This window comes from Diadema antillarum, unplaced genomic scaffold (genome assembly GCF_040938485.1).
Source record: "Diadema antillarum isolate AM-2024a unplaced genomic scaffold, OU_Dant_1.0 scf00000029, whole genome shotgun sequence".
NCBI lineage: Eukaryota > Metazoa > Echinodermata > Echinoidea > Diadematoida > Diadematidae > Diadema > Diadema antillarum.
In genome coordinates, this window is record NW_027270918.1 from 4,739,458 (window position 1) to 4,755,076 (window position 15,619).

Sequence of the window (15,619 nt, forward strand, 5' to 3'; positions counted from 1 at the left end):
AGGAGAATGGAATAACCATCAAACATATCTTAAAAAGGTAGTGATGATCGATTAAATGTAATTTCCTCATACATTTTGGAACAATAGAACCTGGAAACTGAAACTTCATGGTGTAATCATACCATATATCTTATGATAGATGATGTGAACTGTTCACATTAAAAGATGCCAGCACATCATGAACATACATGAATGGAAATACCTTCAATGTCTTGCAATGACAGCTTTAAATAGGACATCGACTTTAAAAATGGCACACATTAAGCAAACTGACATAATGGCAGAATTTCTACATGTATCCCCTTTTATCCAGTTATTTTTTTTTATGTACAATAATTCATTTGGTGTGCTTAATCTGATGTGTTATCATAATTGTCATTTACATTTTACTGGGTTGTTTTTGTGTGTGTGTGTGTGTGTGTGTGTGTGTTTAAGCTATTACCCGATGTGCTTTCTTAAGCCGGCTGGAGAGGCCTAAGGGCCTCAGTTATTCCTGATTTTTTTTTTTTTTCCTGCACAACAAATCATGGAAGCACATCATGGGAAGCTTGTTTCTTATTCTTTTGTATAACTGTTTTGTTTTGTTTTGTTTCTTCAAATTGTAGGTGAAATTTATCTCTTTTAACTTGCATGAGTGGTTCCTGTGGATACAGTAGTACCTGCTTTGTGGAGAGAAAAAAAAAATCTAGAATACTTGATTTCTATGAAACTTCTGTCACTGTCAGATTGATTTTATACAATCATTTAGCCAACTTGAATATAAAATGAAAATTGCTTTTTAACCCTTTCTGTCCAATGGCAATATGTTTAAATGTATCATGATGTCGACAATGATTTAAGATGACAGTCCTGATAAGGTGAAATTGAGTAATTTATCATCCTGCTGAAAAAAGGGCAGACATACCGTAATCATTTGTTTGCAATATTCTTATAATCATCATTTATTTATTTATTCATTTATTTATCTATTCATTTATTTATCTATTCATTTATTTATCTATTATTTATCTACTTATTTATTTATTTATCTATCTATCTATCTATCTTTATAGTTTAAAGGCAGGCTTACAATGTATACAGGTATGTGAGCAAGACAACTGGCATGGCAAGATTACCAGTAACTGGAAATAAAAGAATGACTTATCAGTTATCACACACATGTACACAAGTTTGTATGCATGTCGAGTACAAAGTACAAGTAGACCTTTTAATATTTGTGTAACACAATAGTGCCCTCTCTGAATATACACATCTACACTTACATGAACAATGAAATATTCTTCTCCACAGCCACTAGAATAGTACCAGGAGGTAGAGGTTGTTATTCAGCAGTTCAGTGTTACGGACAAAACACTCAAGTCATGCTTCGCTGGTTAGTGACTAATTCTATACCTGGCTGATTACCTTGAAATGGAAGAGGATTTGAAAGAAAACAGTTCCTCTTTTCATATATCTGCTTGCCATTTGGTAGCAAACTCATTTGCTCCTGGGTTTTTCCCTTCTGTCTTTTCATAATTCATGTTAATGATCATTAAATTTTGAAAAAAAAATGCAAATCTGAACTAGATCCTTTCTACACTGATCATACATTGTATCAACATTGGTAGACACAATTAAGCTGGAATGGCAGCTTCAGAAAACTGTACAATATAAATTTTACCTCACAATACAGCGTGGGCATGCGTGTGTGTGTGTGTGTCTAAGAAATATAGAAACACCCACTGTAATTTGGGTAAAGATTTAATACAACTACAGTCAAACCTGTCTATAGCGGCCACCCAAGGGATACGGAAAAAGTGGCCGTTATAGACAGGTGGCCGCTATAGACAGGTAATCCAACTTTGTGTGCATTGCCTACATGTACATGTATCATCGTTGTATATACATGTACATTTATGTGTGTACGTATGCACACGTGTGTATCATGCATAGAACAATGCCGGTGTTTATGAAATTGTTGCACAGTACACTAGATGTACATGTAGCATGTGCACAGTCATGAATTAGTGCATTATTGTGACTGAATAAGTGATGAATGCAACGGTGGCGATCACTGAATGTTGCCCAGAAATGACTGGCACGGCTAAAAAGCAGAAAAACACCCTGAATTATCAGCTCGGCTACAGCTCCATTGGGTTTTTGGCCGCTATAGACAGGTTAAAATCTACCGCGGGAAACAAAATTTGTGGCCGCTGGCCGCGTTAGACAGGTGGCCGCTATACACAGGGTCTTTAACATGGCTTTTCTCTCGGGGGGATTTTTCAGTGGCCGCTATAGACAGGTGGCCGCTATAGAGAGGTGGCCGCTAAGGCAGGTTTGACTGTATACTTGTTTGTACAATGTATTAAGTGCTTCCACATGGTACATTTGTAATCGACCAAATAGCCTTGAGTAGACTTTCTCTGTTTATCACAAACGGAGTCAATATTTGTGTATGCAAACCAAATAGGGTGGGTCAGGCAATATTTACACAGCCTTGTCTACTGCCCCATCTATTACTATAGGCCTTCAGAGAAGAGTGCTCGTTCATTTTGTTAAGGCATGAGTTCAGTAAAGGGTTACAAACAATTCACAACAGCATAAACAGTGTATGATGAAAAACAAGATTTCACAAAACTGGGCTGGGAAAGACAACACATACAGGTCCATACTCATTCACCATGTCCTTTTATTATTTGTTTAATTATTATTATTATCATTATTTTGCACAATGTGATTCCATCCCAAAAAAACATGAGTCCAGAGTTCATTTCTTTTGTGTGTGTGTAGTCAGGATGGAAATGACATAAAAACACACTGTCACTAGTAGACTTTTTTAATCAACAAAGCAGAACAAACAGTCAGCTATTAAACGACATTTAATATCTATTGCTCTTTTAGATTCAACAGTCATCTGCTAGCCAAGACCCCTAGCCCTACCATGCCACTGCTCACAGATTTACTTACTTACTTACTTTACTTTACTTTTACTTTTCCGGAACGATGGTGTAGGACAGAGCCTGTTCATCGATCAGGTAGAGTTATCTCTTGATGCTCTCTTTCCAATCAAGCAATTGTCCAGCGCAAAATTACTTTTTTCTCTCTCTTTCTCAAAAGAAAAAAATAATAACATAAAAGAAGACACATCACACATATAGATCGAGCATTCTAACCATAAATTATTAGGCAGCCCCTGCTTGCTACATAAAATACACCAAATGTGAAGTGGGAGTAGTATCATAATACCAGCATCTCTCGCTCGTTCTCTCATCTCAATTCCTCCGATCCACCGCACTATGCATGGCACTGTATAGATAGTTATAGGCCACAGACTTCTCTTACCTGATTTTCTTCCTTCACCAAGCAAGGATCTCTCACGATTATCTGCGTCAATTTCTCTCGTCAGAGCAAGAGGATATCTCGACAGCTTTCGAGGACAATGTCTTTATAATTATGGTTTAGCCCTCGAAGAAACGTAGAAGTCTTTGCACACCAGTCTGTAGTCATCCACAGTAAATTACTAGAATCTATTTACAGCTGTAATGCGTTCAGATCATTCATCCACCACACGCCTAAAATTCAGAGAGAGAGGATGGGCGGCGCTGGTAGTTGGTCCGTCGTACACACACTGCACTCTGTAAAAGTGTGAAGCTAGCTAGCTCAAGGCGCTAGGTCCGAAGGCACGACCAACGAACACAGCAGGCAAAGCACATGCGGGCGATTAGAGGTGACTTGTGTGTAGTGTGTACGTGGTCACACACACTCGCTTCTAGTGTCATGCAAATTGGCGATAACACATCGTACTTTGGTTGTAAACAAGACAAAAAGTTAGCCTCATACCAGCCGTCGATACAATTTAGAGCTGCGGGGTGTACACAGTCATTTTACAGAACTGTGGTGTATACTTCATAAAATGTGTTTTAGAGCGGAGAAATGCTTGATCAAGATTCTTTGGCAAAAAATAAATCAACAACAACAGCAACAACAATGACGACGACAACAACAACAACAACAACAACAACTTTGAGAGAGAGAGATAGCTGGTTTTCCCGAAACATTATTTCATTCTTTATTTTTTCATTTATCTAGGCCCTATTCATTTATTTTTAGCGGGTGCAGCTTTTAAGTTAAAGGGACTGTAAGTACAGTACTGGTTGAGGTGGAGATTCATGTTTTGAACATACCTGTACACTGTACACACCCTTTAACACAAAGTTATGTTTGTCTAGGCCTAGAAGTGCTCATAAAGATGTTTGTTTTATAGTTTTGATAGTGTTTTTCCCCGATACCTTGAATAATGAATCAACTCCTTTTGTGCCTTATTATTTCACATCAATCATTGTAAGTTTCATGAAAAGAATGGCATATAAATCATATCTATCTTTAATAATTCAATGAATAAACAAAATCTATTATCAACATCAGGATTTATCAGGAAAAAAAAACACATGCAACCTCTATATGTGAAATGATAAAATGCTGAGACATTTAGGACCCCGACTGAAGCGGAAATGTTGTGGTATGCATGGGTGCCACTTATAGTGTCAAGGTTGAGTCCGGAGTAACGTATGACCTTGTTTGTTTGTTTGTTTTGTTTGTTTTCCATCCCTTGTAGTACCGTTGGTTAAAGGGATCATACAATAATTGGTTGAGACCTAATTTCAAGTTTCTAACTTTTTTTGTGAGATGAATGAGAAATCTAAATATGAAAGAGCATGTAATTCTATGAGGAGCTATTCAACGTTTATTTGATGAAAATTGGTTTTGAAATGGCTGAGATATCCAAAAAAGAGCGATTCTGATTAAGTGTGGGACCCACACTTTATTACGATTGCTTTGTTTTACTTTGATTTTGGAGGTTTCAGTCACTCCACGCCCAATTTTCATCAAATAAACTCTGAATTCCTCTTAAAATGGTATGTTCTGATGTACTATATCATAAGTGTTTTCTTGGTATATATCTCGCAAAAAGTTATAGGCCCAATTCTCATCTCCACCAATACTGTACCATCCTTTTAAAAGCGTGTGGTTACATTGACTGACCAATCCACACATCATATTTATATTTTCGCTCTTAAAATGTTTTGTCTCGGCATTAATGTGTTGTTTTGATTTGTTTGTTAGTTGTATACGTGTATATGGCATGTGTCTTGTCGCACTTAGAGGTGGTTTCTTCACATTATAGAGTCTGTTGAAATAGCACTCAAAATAGAGTGACATGACGAAAGATAAATTCAAAGGACACGTGATGCAGTTTTTGATACATTACTTGTTATTGTAATATGAGTTTTTTTTTTTCTTGAGGGTGGTTTATTTCAATATTTCTTAAAATTGATGACTATTAGAAATTTGATTTGAAGTACAATGCTATAGGCCTACATCATATCTAATTTGGCCAGAAGGAAATTCCAGATCAAGTAAGATTTAAACTGATTTTAAAAGGGTAAAACTTTACAACAGTGAAAATTTCTTAATTGGCCTAAAGTTAAGAAATTTGGGAATTTCACTAATCTATTTACACAAGACAGTTCTTGTACAGTCATTATGGTTTTGATGTGCAACTCATAATTCATAATACTATTCAACAAAACCTCACAATTTCTTAACCTCCCTAATTTTCCATCCTTTATACTCAGACTAGAGATTTAACATTATATCTAGTCTAGAATTTTCATTAAATTGATAGAGTAGAGAGAATGTTAGAGGTCATCAGAGATCCTTAAAAGGACAAAAAAATACTAGAGTTTCATTTTTTTTGACAAAAAAATATCATATTGCAATATCCTTTCTCCATTGATACATGTGGAGGTGGAAAAGTTTGCACCTGTTAATTAACGACCAACAACATGCTTTATTTTTTTTCACTGTTAGCTTACAAAATCAATGGAAGAACTGGTAGAGAACTGTGAGGTAATTGAGCCACACACTTTTTATTTTAATTGCATTCATTGGTGAAAACAAGTGACTCAAATTCTATAACTTAGTTATTTCATGTCCGAGTTTGGTGAAACCTTTGGCATTTTTTTTTTTTTTCATATTGCTCTATTCATTAAGTAAACTTGAACATAAGTGGAATTGTTAATATCCGTAGCAAGACTGCGCAGTAAAAATATACACCATCTATTATGACAGCATGCAGGTTACAACACCGGCGGAGGATCATAGAATGCATCTTTCGACTGGAATGGTGGTGTAATCTCTTCTGGAAACCACTCGGCTAGTGGTCGACGCAGCTCGAAGCTGGTCGAGTTTAAAGTGCGCCATCTATTGACAAATACTATACATAACGGGTACGATCAAAAACAGCGTCTGCTCACTCGACCGATGTCTTACCACTCCACACGCAGTACGTACACGTGTGTGATTGGGAAAACTACGTTAAACACATAGACTCTACACAAGTTTTAGTGGCTGTGAGGTTCGACGTCGTTGCTGAGAAAGAGGTCCTATTTTCCTATTCCAGAGGGTATTACAACTCCTAAGAACGCAATGGTAATTACAGTATTATTTTCTGAGAAAAGTTCTCCTTTGCAGGTACAGGTCTTTACCGTGCGAATTGAAATAGGGTAGGCATACGGAATTTCTAACTCAGTTCGGGAAACCCACTCACAAGGGGGGCCCCTCCTTATAAGTAACCCGTCCCCCTTATAAGTAACCCCGTCCCCCTTATAAGTAACCCCCGGGGCACCCCTTACAAGGAGTCTCCACGCTTTTTTGCAATGCAACGCGAAAATGAAAGGACTGCGGCAATTCGCTTGATTATGTCCATAAAGCTTCACAAGTTTCCTAGTTACTCACGAAATTTGAGCAAAATCGGTTTGAGGCATCATATCTAAAATCATGGATTTAAATGCGATGTCAAACGACCCATGCGAATGCTGAAATGCGAGCGATTACTGGCGTGAGTGTCGCCAGGCGCGGCGGCGCGGCAATGCTTGAGTGCAAACGTGGCGACCGAGTACTGTACTCAGTCGCCACGTCTGCACTCCAGCATTGCCGCGCCGCCGCGCCTGGCGACACTCACGCCAGTAATCGCTCGCATTTCAGCATTCGCATGGGTCGTTTGACATCGCATTTAAATCCATGATTTTAGATATGATGCCTCAAACCGATTTTGCTCAAATTTCGTAAGTAACTAGGAAACTTGTGAAGCTTTATGGACATAATCAAGCGAATTGCCGCAGTCCTTTCATTTTCGCGTTGCATTGCAAAAAAGCGTGGAGACTCCTTATAAGGGGTGCCCCGGGGGTTACTTATAAGGGGGACGGGGTTACTTATAAGGGGGACGGGTTACTTGTAAGGAGGGGCCCCCCTTGTGAGTGGGTTTCCCGAACTGAACTGTAGCGTTATAAACTTTATATGTAGAAAGCAAGCCCCACTCAGCTGAGCTAACAATAACATTATGTTAGCTGGTTAGGTTGTAAATCTATTAAACGTGTTAAAATAGATACTCTTGTAAATTTTACTGTTGTGTGCTGTAGACTTATATGATCGTGAAGAACATGAACATACTGGCCTGAATCTTTGACATGGTCACACTCTGTCTCCTGCTTTACTGATGTAAAATTTACTCCACTGGGCACTGTTGCTATGCTAGAAACCTTGACCGAAAGATCGGTCTGTATCTGTCCGTCGCGGAATGTTCCGCGGAGACTGCGTCTGGCTTCACGGATCCCCTCTGTATACAGACCGAAGTCAATGATCCCAGCTCCTGTGTGGAGCAACGCGCACAGATCAAACGTTACAATAAACCAAATTTCAGACAGCTTTTTTACATTCAAACAAGTTTGACATGACATGACACATTATGCAGCAATATTTGGGGTTAATTTCTCACATTGTGCAATCGAAGTACTCACAGTAACTCGGTTATAATGCAGAAATTTTATCCATATCGCAACATCGCTGTTCGCTAACCGTAAGTTGCCATTTTGAATCTGTAAACCAATCACATGCGACGTACGTGTTTTAGTAAAAAAAACACGTAGAAACTACCTCGCATGTGATTGGCTAATAGATTCATACTGTATGTTTCTGCAGTTTGAACGTGACGACGCGACGGGCTGGTTGATGTGTGTTTTACGTTGAAAATTCTACCGAAATGTTGGATTATTCATTGATCTGTAGTGTAGTCTATTCTTGGATAGTTGATATAACTATACAAGCTTAAATTTGCCGACCTAGGGCCGTGAATTTAATAGACGCAATTGAGAAGGGTGAGGTACCTCACCCAATTTTCGATAGAGACGGTGGTTAAGAATATCCACACAGCAATGGGTACTGGAACCTTGCGTCTGTCTACGGAGGACAGCGTTAATGGCAAAGTATAAAAGAGTCCTTCGGACAGACGGATCTTTCTGTCTATGCTAACCATGCCATTATGTCACGATTGTCGCAACTGATCTTATGTATGATGTGGCTAAGCTAAATTAAGAATGTCGGAGGCAGAGCAGTGTTTAAATCTTACAACAAAGTTGTGTGTGAGTGTGTGAATGCAGTCTTGAGCATCTACAATTTGTATGGGGGGGGGGGTCCCATCCTTACATGTGGAAAATTGTCATGCTGAATATAGAATAGGGTATGGTAGGTGTTCAACACACCGACCGGGTCCATATCAACCGACCGCGCACTATAATGGCATTGCACGAACAGAAAGAAAATGTATGCATGGGACTACGCGCAACGGTGTTCGATTCTTCACTGGGCTATGCTACCGAGTAAAATGAGGCGAAAACAAATAAGTATTCCCTCTAAATTAACGAAATTTAGCAAAATCGAATAAGATTTATCCTGTAACTACATATAACTAGGCCTACCTTTGCTGACTCGTTGTTAGATGTAGAGTATCCTTCCGTAATGAATTTGATGATTTTGACCGCAAAATTGTCACCGCCGCTAGTACGATCGTGCACACATGTTACACATACACATGACATAATTATTTTGTCGCCCGCTACGACCGTACGAGTTGAAGCAGAAACGAGAAATGAATGTGAAAAAACAAACTGACTCATCTAATTTATTTCAATTACGATGAAAAGTTTCCTAATGAAAATCAATTCAAATTCATCAAACAGTCCTTCAAAAGTAATATCGAAGGATTCAAAATATATTCAAATATTATTGGGGAAAAATGACGGCTAGAAAAAAACAGCGGCCTGTCGAAAAAACGCATTTAAGTGCCCTTTATACGTATTGTGAGGGTGGTCGGTTGAAATGAACAGGGCAACTGAGAGCGGAAAAAATGACACCCCATGCGTTCGAAGCCGCCATCTAGAGCGCGTACCTCAGATCGCATTTTCAGTGCACGCTTGTGAATCCGGAGTATTTTCTCCACACGTGAGTAAAATTTCAGGCAAATTGTGAGATTTTTCATGTTTCTATTGTTAGAAAAACGTTAGGTGGCCGGTATTATGAACACCCAACCATACCTACTTGTACTCTGCTCCCCTTATTGGCCTTACCCTTAGCCCATTCGGTCCAGAATTCAGTCGCTCATCACTAATCCATTAGCCAGCAAATTGTATTGTCACAACACACACAAATCACATCATTTCACATACTGGCACTGTCGTTCACATAATAAGGAAAGTCCCTTGCCTTAGTCACCTCCAAAATCCATCCCAAATCCAAATTTTGCCGTCAAAAAATGCAGAATCGGCGCAACTTTTCCAAAGCGCACATGAATTAACTCCAGTATAAAGAATCAGGGTTGCTGAAAAAGCACTTATCGCGAGCTTAGAGTGTGATAATATCTGCCAAAATGGAAAAGAAAAGCAAATTCTCCAAATGAACGTGCTGATGCAGTGACTTATGGGTTGAATGCGTGTCAGTGGCCTTGGACGTGCATAACGCCTGGCCAAATTCAGATCGCGTTGACAGGATTCTGGTTGGTTAACATAGAAATATATATTTGGATTTTCTGAAATTCTGTATTGAGATAAAGGAAGTTTGATATATTTAACATACATCGTTAAAGACATGGTTTTGCATGTACTATTTTAGTTTTAAAGAATAGTGCAGAAAAGCTCAGATGACGAAATTCTGGTAGTTTTACCCTACACTTTTAGATTGACAGATTTCTGAATATTTCATCAGAAGTGCGCACCAGCAGATTTGTCACTTCGGTTCCAAAAATGCAAAAGTTCCCTTGTCTGGGAGGGGATATCTCCTTCATTAACCTTTTGCCTTATCTCCATACATTTTAGTACACTTTGGGTATTGACAATTTCCCAAATTCAATCTAAAAATATGTTTGAGACATTTTTATTAGAATTCTATGAGTGCAAAAGTTCTCTTGTGTGCAGGGACATTGATCCTGGAGGTCAAGGGGAGCAGTTGCATATAATTTTGCCCCCAAATAATTCCCAAGATGTGGAAAATTTTCTGGCTTTTTTTAAATAGAAAACTGTCCACATATTTCACCCACTAGTCGTCGGTGCACCAGATCATTAAATTTTACTTCTGAAAATGCAAAATCTCCCTCATGAGGGAGGGATGGTAAATGTATAGAAAATAGGAAAACTGTCTAGACTTGTTATTAGAATTTACAATGCATACTCACGTTTTTAGGAGCTGAGGATTGTACGTAAACTAGAAAATGATAGAAATTCAGGTGAGATTTCAAAGCAGAAGTCATTGCTGGTACTAGAGCTGGTTGACTCACTATAAAGCTAACGTGCACTTGACAGGCCACCATGTTGACTCAATATACTGTACTAAGTACACAGCAAAATGTAATGTTGCATGCATGATCTGTCTGTTCGTATTGAGTTTGCAAATTTAAATTGCGTTCTTTACTAGTATACAGTGTACAGTTCATAGTGGCAGAGCGTGCATTTGTCTCTTGACAATACACGTACATGCTGCTCTACAGTAGGTAAGTGACCGTGAATGACGCGCTTGATGCCAAAAAGAATGAAGCAAGAGGGATACTACTCTGATGACATCATCAATGGTAAAATAGTTCCGTCCAAATCGGCTTGATTTTCTTTTTATGCCTCCGCCACGAAGTGGTGCCGGAGGCATTATGTTTTCGGGTTGTCCGTCTGTCCGTCCGTCCGTCCGTCCGTCCGTCCGTCCTTCCTTCCGTCTGTCCGTCCGTCCTTCCGTCCGTCCTTCCGTCCGTAATGAATTTTTTGTGGACAAGGTAACTATCAAAAGCTTTTGAGATATCCTAATGAAACTTGGCATGTATGTGTATTAGGGGGTGAAGTTGTGCCTATCAACTTTTGGGTGCACATGCTCAAGGTCAAAGGTCAAAAGGTCAAGGTCAAATACATAAAATCTCACTATTTCCCTCATATCTATGCAATGCCTGAAGATATTTTCTTGAAACTTAGTGTATACATGTATTACCCAATTAAGATTCTCTGGTGAAAGTTTGGGTCATGAGGTCAAAGGTCAAAGGTCAAAAGGTCAAGTAAAAATATCAAAACTTCACCTTTTTTCTCTGTATCTTGGAAATTGTTCAAGGTCTCTTCATGGAACATAGTATATATATACATGTACTGACTGGCAGTGATTATCTAGAGAATTTAGGGTTCATGGGGTCAAAGGTCAAGGGCAACACTTTAAAATTTTACTAAATATTTCCCTCATGTTTGTGCAATGCCAGCAGGATTTTTTTTTTAACACTAGGTGTATGCATGTTTAACCTAATAGAGATTCTCTGGAAAGTTTTTTTTTTCTTTTGTTTTTGCCTCAAAGGTCAAAAGGTCAAAGATCAAGTGAAAGTGCTGAACTAAGTTTTTCCTCCATATCTCGGAAGTGGCTCAAGTTATCTTGAAACGTGCTACATATTTATGCATCTTCTGCCTGACAGTGATTATCTTATGAATTTTAGGGTCAAAGGCCAGATGAAAATGGTAACAATTTACTATTCAATACAGAAATTGCACTTTTTCTCCATACCTTGAAAATTACTCAATGCATAAATGTATGAATGGGTTAAAGTCAAGTTAAAGTCCGTAAATCCCACATACATGCTCTCCTATTCATCCAATTAAACCTAGGTGATGGAAGGTGAGCATTCAACACATTTGTGACAAACCTGTCATTTTAACATTTGCCAATTTTGTGAAACTGTAATCACACATTGTCCACATGTACTATTTAGACCTATTAGGAGAATCATGCATTATGGCGGAGGCATACCAGTCGCCATAGCGACATTTCTAGTTTGTCAATTTACTATAGTTATCTTGATTTATAGAGAGCTCTATTTTCTTCCAAAACCACTCAATTTTCTACGGAATTGTGTGGTCAGGCTACTTTTTGACAACTGTTCCATTTCCTTGCTATCTTTTGGGCCCCCAGACCACAGTGAAGACAAATTTGGGCTGAAATTAATCTCTTGAGGAGAACAACAAGCGGCTCTTTACGTTCTTAAGTGCTTAAATATGCTAATTTATGTGACACGAAACTAGTATTCTGTAATTTCCCCTCCATACTTGAATTGGAGGCACTTGAAAGTCACATTCAAAGCACTGAACACTGAATAATATAAACTGCTGTATATCTTCTGTTCTCTTTCCTTTGACAGGCACACACTATTTTACTCATCCAACCCGGGGAGGTTGCAGACACAAGAACCTACACAGATTACAACTCTGTCAGGGAATGCATGGAAGGTGAGACTGTCAGAACTGAAAAAAAGAAATAATAACATGAAAGTTTATAAACAAACGAGTGTTGGAGTAGCTTTCAAATGGGGCAGGCTTATTCACACACTGTGTATGCATGCAGTGATGTGTGATGCACGTGGGAGCGTATGAAATAACGATAGTGCCATGTACTGTAAATACGCCAAATATTTCGCGAGGTTTTTAGTTTTGCAAATTTCGCGAGTCTGGTGCTATTTACGAAATTAAAGACACGCGAAAATATTGACTCTGATCCCGATGTGATAGTGACGTACGTGTATACACTTCTTAGTTCAGTACAGGACTCCATGATCGCAAATTTAACCACTCGCGATGTCGTCGGGAATACCTGATTCGCGAAAACTTAGACTTGCGAAATATATGGCGTATACAGTAGTTTAGGGCGATTTTAAACAATGAGAACAACAACCTTGATTTTGATATTGTTTTTATGAAGAAGGATATAATTATATTATCAGGTACAAGTAAACTTTGAAGTATTTGATGCTGGGACAGATTTAAGTGCTACGTGTAGGAGGAAAGTGTTTCCAGACTTGTCTACATAATCGTAATTAGGGAATAACATTGAGAGTAATGCAGTCATGAAGATCAGTGAAACTTTGTCAAAAAGGAAGACATCATCATGATTTTAGTGTCTGTAGATGGCTGCATTTACCATCTCATAAACTACTGAATGTTTGAATAACCTCAGTACTCCAATGTGTAAACTCAACCATTTAAATGAAAATTTGTCTCGTGTTCAAATATCACAGTGGAATAAATAAATGCACAAAGACGTCAGGCAGTTTTTATATCATGAATACACTGCACCATGGCTTTTGAAGACACTGTCTACCAGTGTTTCAGGAATATGTACCGGTAGTGATGACACAAGACATAGAAAAAATGCCTATCACAATGGTTACTGCATAGAACCTTTCTTCGATGACCACCAGTCTATGACGGCCACATTTTGTGTTTAGCTTGAGTTGTCATTTTAGACAGGTTTGACTATTTCTATGTCATTTCTGCTTTCATTTTCATATTTTCGTTACAGGAATCTGCAGAATCTTTGAGGAACACCTGAAGAGGCTTCACCCCAACAGTCCTTCCATCACATACGACATCAGTGAGCTGTTTGAGTTCATCGACAACCTCACAGATTTGAGCTGCTTAATGTAAGTGGTAGCAGAACAAACTTGTTCGTTCATTTTCAAAAGAGCAAGTAGGAAGACGTGTAAAGATGATAGATCTTGTAAAATTATTGCAGATCTCTGTAAAGTTGTTGAGTTCTCCTGGAACAAATAACAGTAATGAAGTGATGATGTCACTGTCTCTTGTTATAGCTTGGGTTGGAACCAGGTGCGAGCATGGTTAATATGGGGCCAAGTGAGGTTGTGCAGAACCAGTTTCCATGGCGATGAAAGGCTATGACACCACACTTTGCTACTCTATAGAGTCACCTGGTCCAATCTGTGAATGCTGTTGTTGCTCTAAACCGTGCTTGCACCTGGTTCCAACCCAAGCAAGAACGAAAGACTGTGACATCAGCACTTTGTACTCTGTACAGATTGCAAAACATGAACACACAGCTGTATGTTGTGATACATATTATCTTTCAAATCATCCTTGTATAAAGTGAAAGTTCATATCCACTGATTGATCCATATATATCTGAAAGTAATGTAAGCACTTCCTCAGATTTTTTTCTTTTCTGTTAATAGAGCTGTTGCTACATTTCTCTGTTTACAGCATTTGTTTTTGGAAACTTCAAGAGAGTGAAAAAACTTGCAGCCCCACTCAGAGTTATTCGAGTGATGCTCTGTTATTGTGTGTGTACACTTTATTTTCAAAAACAAACACTTTGCTATTAGATATTAAAAGCTATAACAAGAATATTGTTTGAAAGATACTTTGTATCTGTGGAGTATATTATGTCTTTGCACAAAATGGATTCATATTTGCAACTTTCTTTTCAGTCTTGATACAGTAGACTCCCGTTATAACAAAGTCCTCGGGACTTTTCTTTGGTTATATCAAAATTTAGTTATAACTGAACAAATAAACAATAAAAAAAAAAATAGAGGATAATGTTGTGGCGTGAATTTTATTTTGTTGTATCTGGAATTTCGTTATAACCATGTTCTTTATAACAGGAGTGCACTGTACCTTGTTCTTGTCCCACAGCTTTCAGCCCACTGCAAACATGTATGTCCCCGTCAACAAAGACTGGATTAAGGAGAAAATCTACCTGACCCTCAGAAAGCAGGCAGCAAAGTGACGCAGATGAAAACCCATGAAGTGTGACACTGGAGCATGAAAGCAAATTTGGGAATATGTGCTTTGATGAGACTCTACTCCAGAGACAATGCTTTTTTGTAACGGAATCCAGAGTGATGCCTTTGTTGGACGTGTCAACAACAAGAAGATTTCAAGGATGCCAGTTTTCAGGCAAAAGCCTGAATTCAGGCCCTGGCATTTTCAAAGTTCAGGCTTTTTCGTGTACAAAGGAGCTTTATGTAGATTATTTCAGGCCTTCTCTTTCATTCTACCTGGCATCCCTGAGATTTGAAACGAGGGGGACCCCCAAGGAAGGAACCGGCTACACAAGCTTGTGATGGCGGTGAAATCACTTCAACCCCATGCAAATTTAGAATGTGAGATGCTAGCGAAGTGATTTCCTGTTCAGTTCTTGATGGCATCTGCAGCCATTTGATTAGTTGTCTTCACTCCAAATATTTTGACCTTGTCTGCTGCAATTTCATCATGCACCAGATTATTCTTGTATACTTTTTTGAATACGAATCCACTGTGAGCAAAATCTTCTTTTTTTTTGTGGTGAAAATTTTAAGGCCAAATGAGTTCTGTGATGATATACGTTTGTACAATTTCTTTATTCATTATGATCATCATTTTTTGTGGTTATTAGAGCTTGGTTAGAAGAAATTTCAGAGTATGAAAAACAAATCTTTGCTCAGTATGATATGATGTTTGTG

General features: G+C 38.4%; 2 protein-coding genes across 2 annotated transcripts in view; one reads left to right on the forward strand and one right to left on the reverse strand.

Moving 5' to 3' along the window:
* Positions 1–3,581, reverse strand: part of LOC139739778 (putative FERM domain-containing protein FRMD8P1) — a 28,353-nt gene extending 24,772 nt beyond the window's left edge. Inside the window, exon 1 of the mRNA XM_071650377.1 lies at positions 3,322–3,581. The gene's annotated coding sequence lies outside the window, so the exon portion shown is untranslated. The remainder of the gene's footprint in view (positions 1–3,321) is intronic.
* A 6,998-nt stretch (positions 3,582–10,579) lies between these two features.
* LOC139739790 (enhancer of rudimentary homolog) lies at positions 10,580–15,047 on the forward strand. Its single transcript, XM_071650387.1, has 4 exons — positions 10,580–10,594; positions 12,524–12,611; positions 13,681–13,801; positions 14,811–15,047. The coding sequence occupies exons 1-4, from the start codon at positions 10,580–10,582 to the stop codon at positions 14,902–14,904; spliced, it is 318 nt and encodes a 105-aa protein (XP_071506488.1). The 3' UTR covers positions 14,905–15,047.
* The last annotated feature ends 572 nt before the right edge of the window (positions 15,048–15,619 follow it).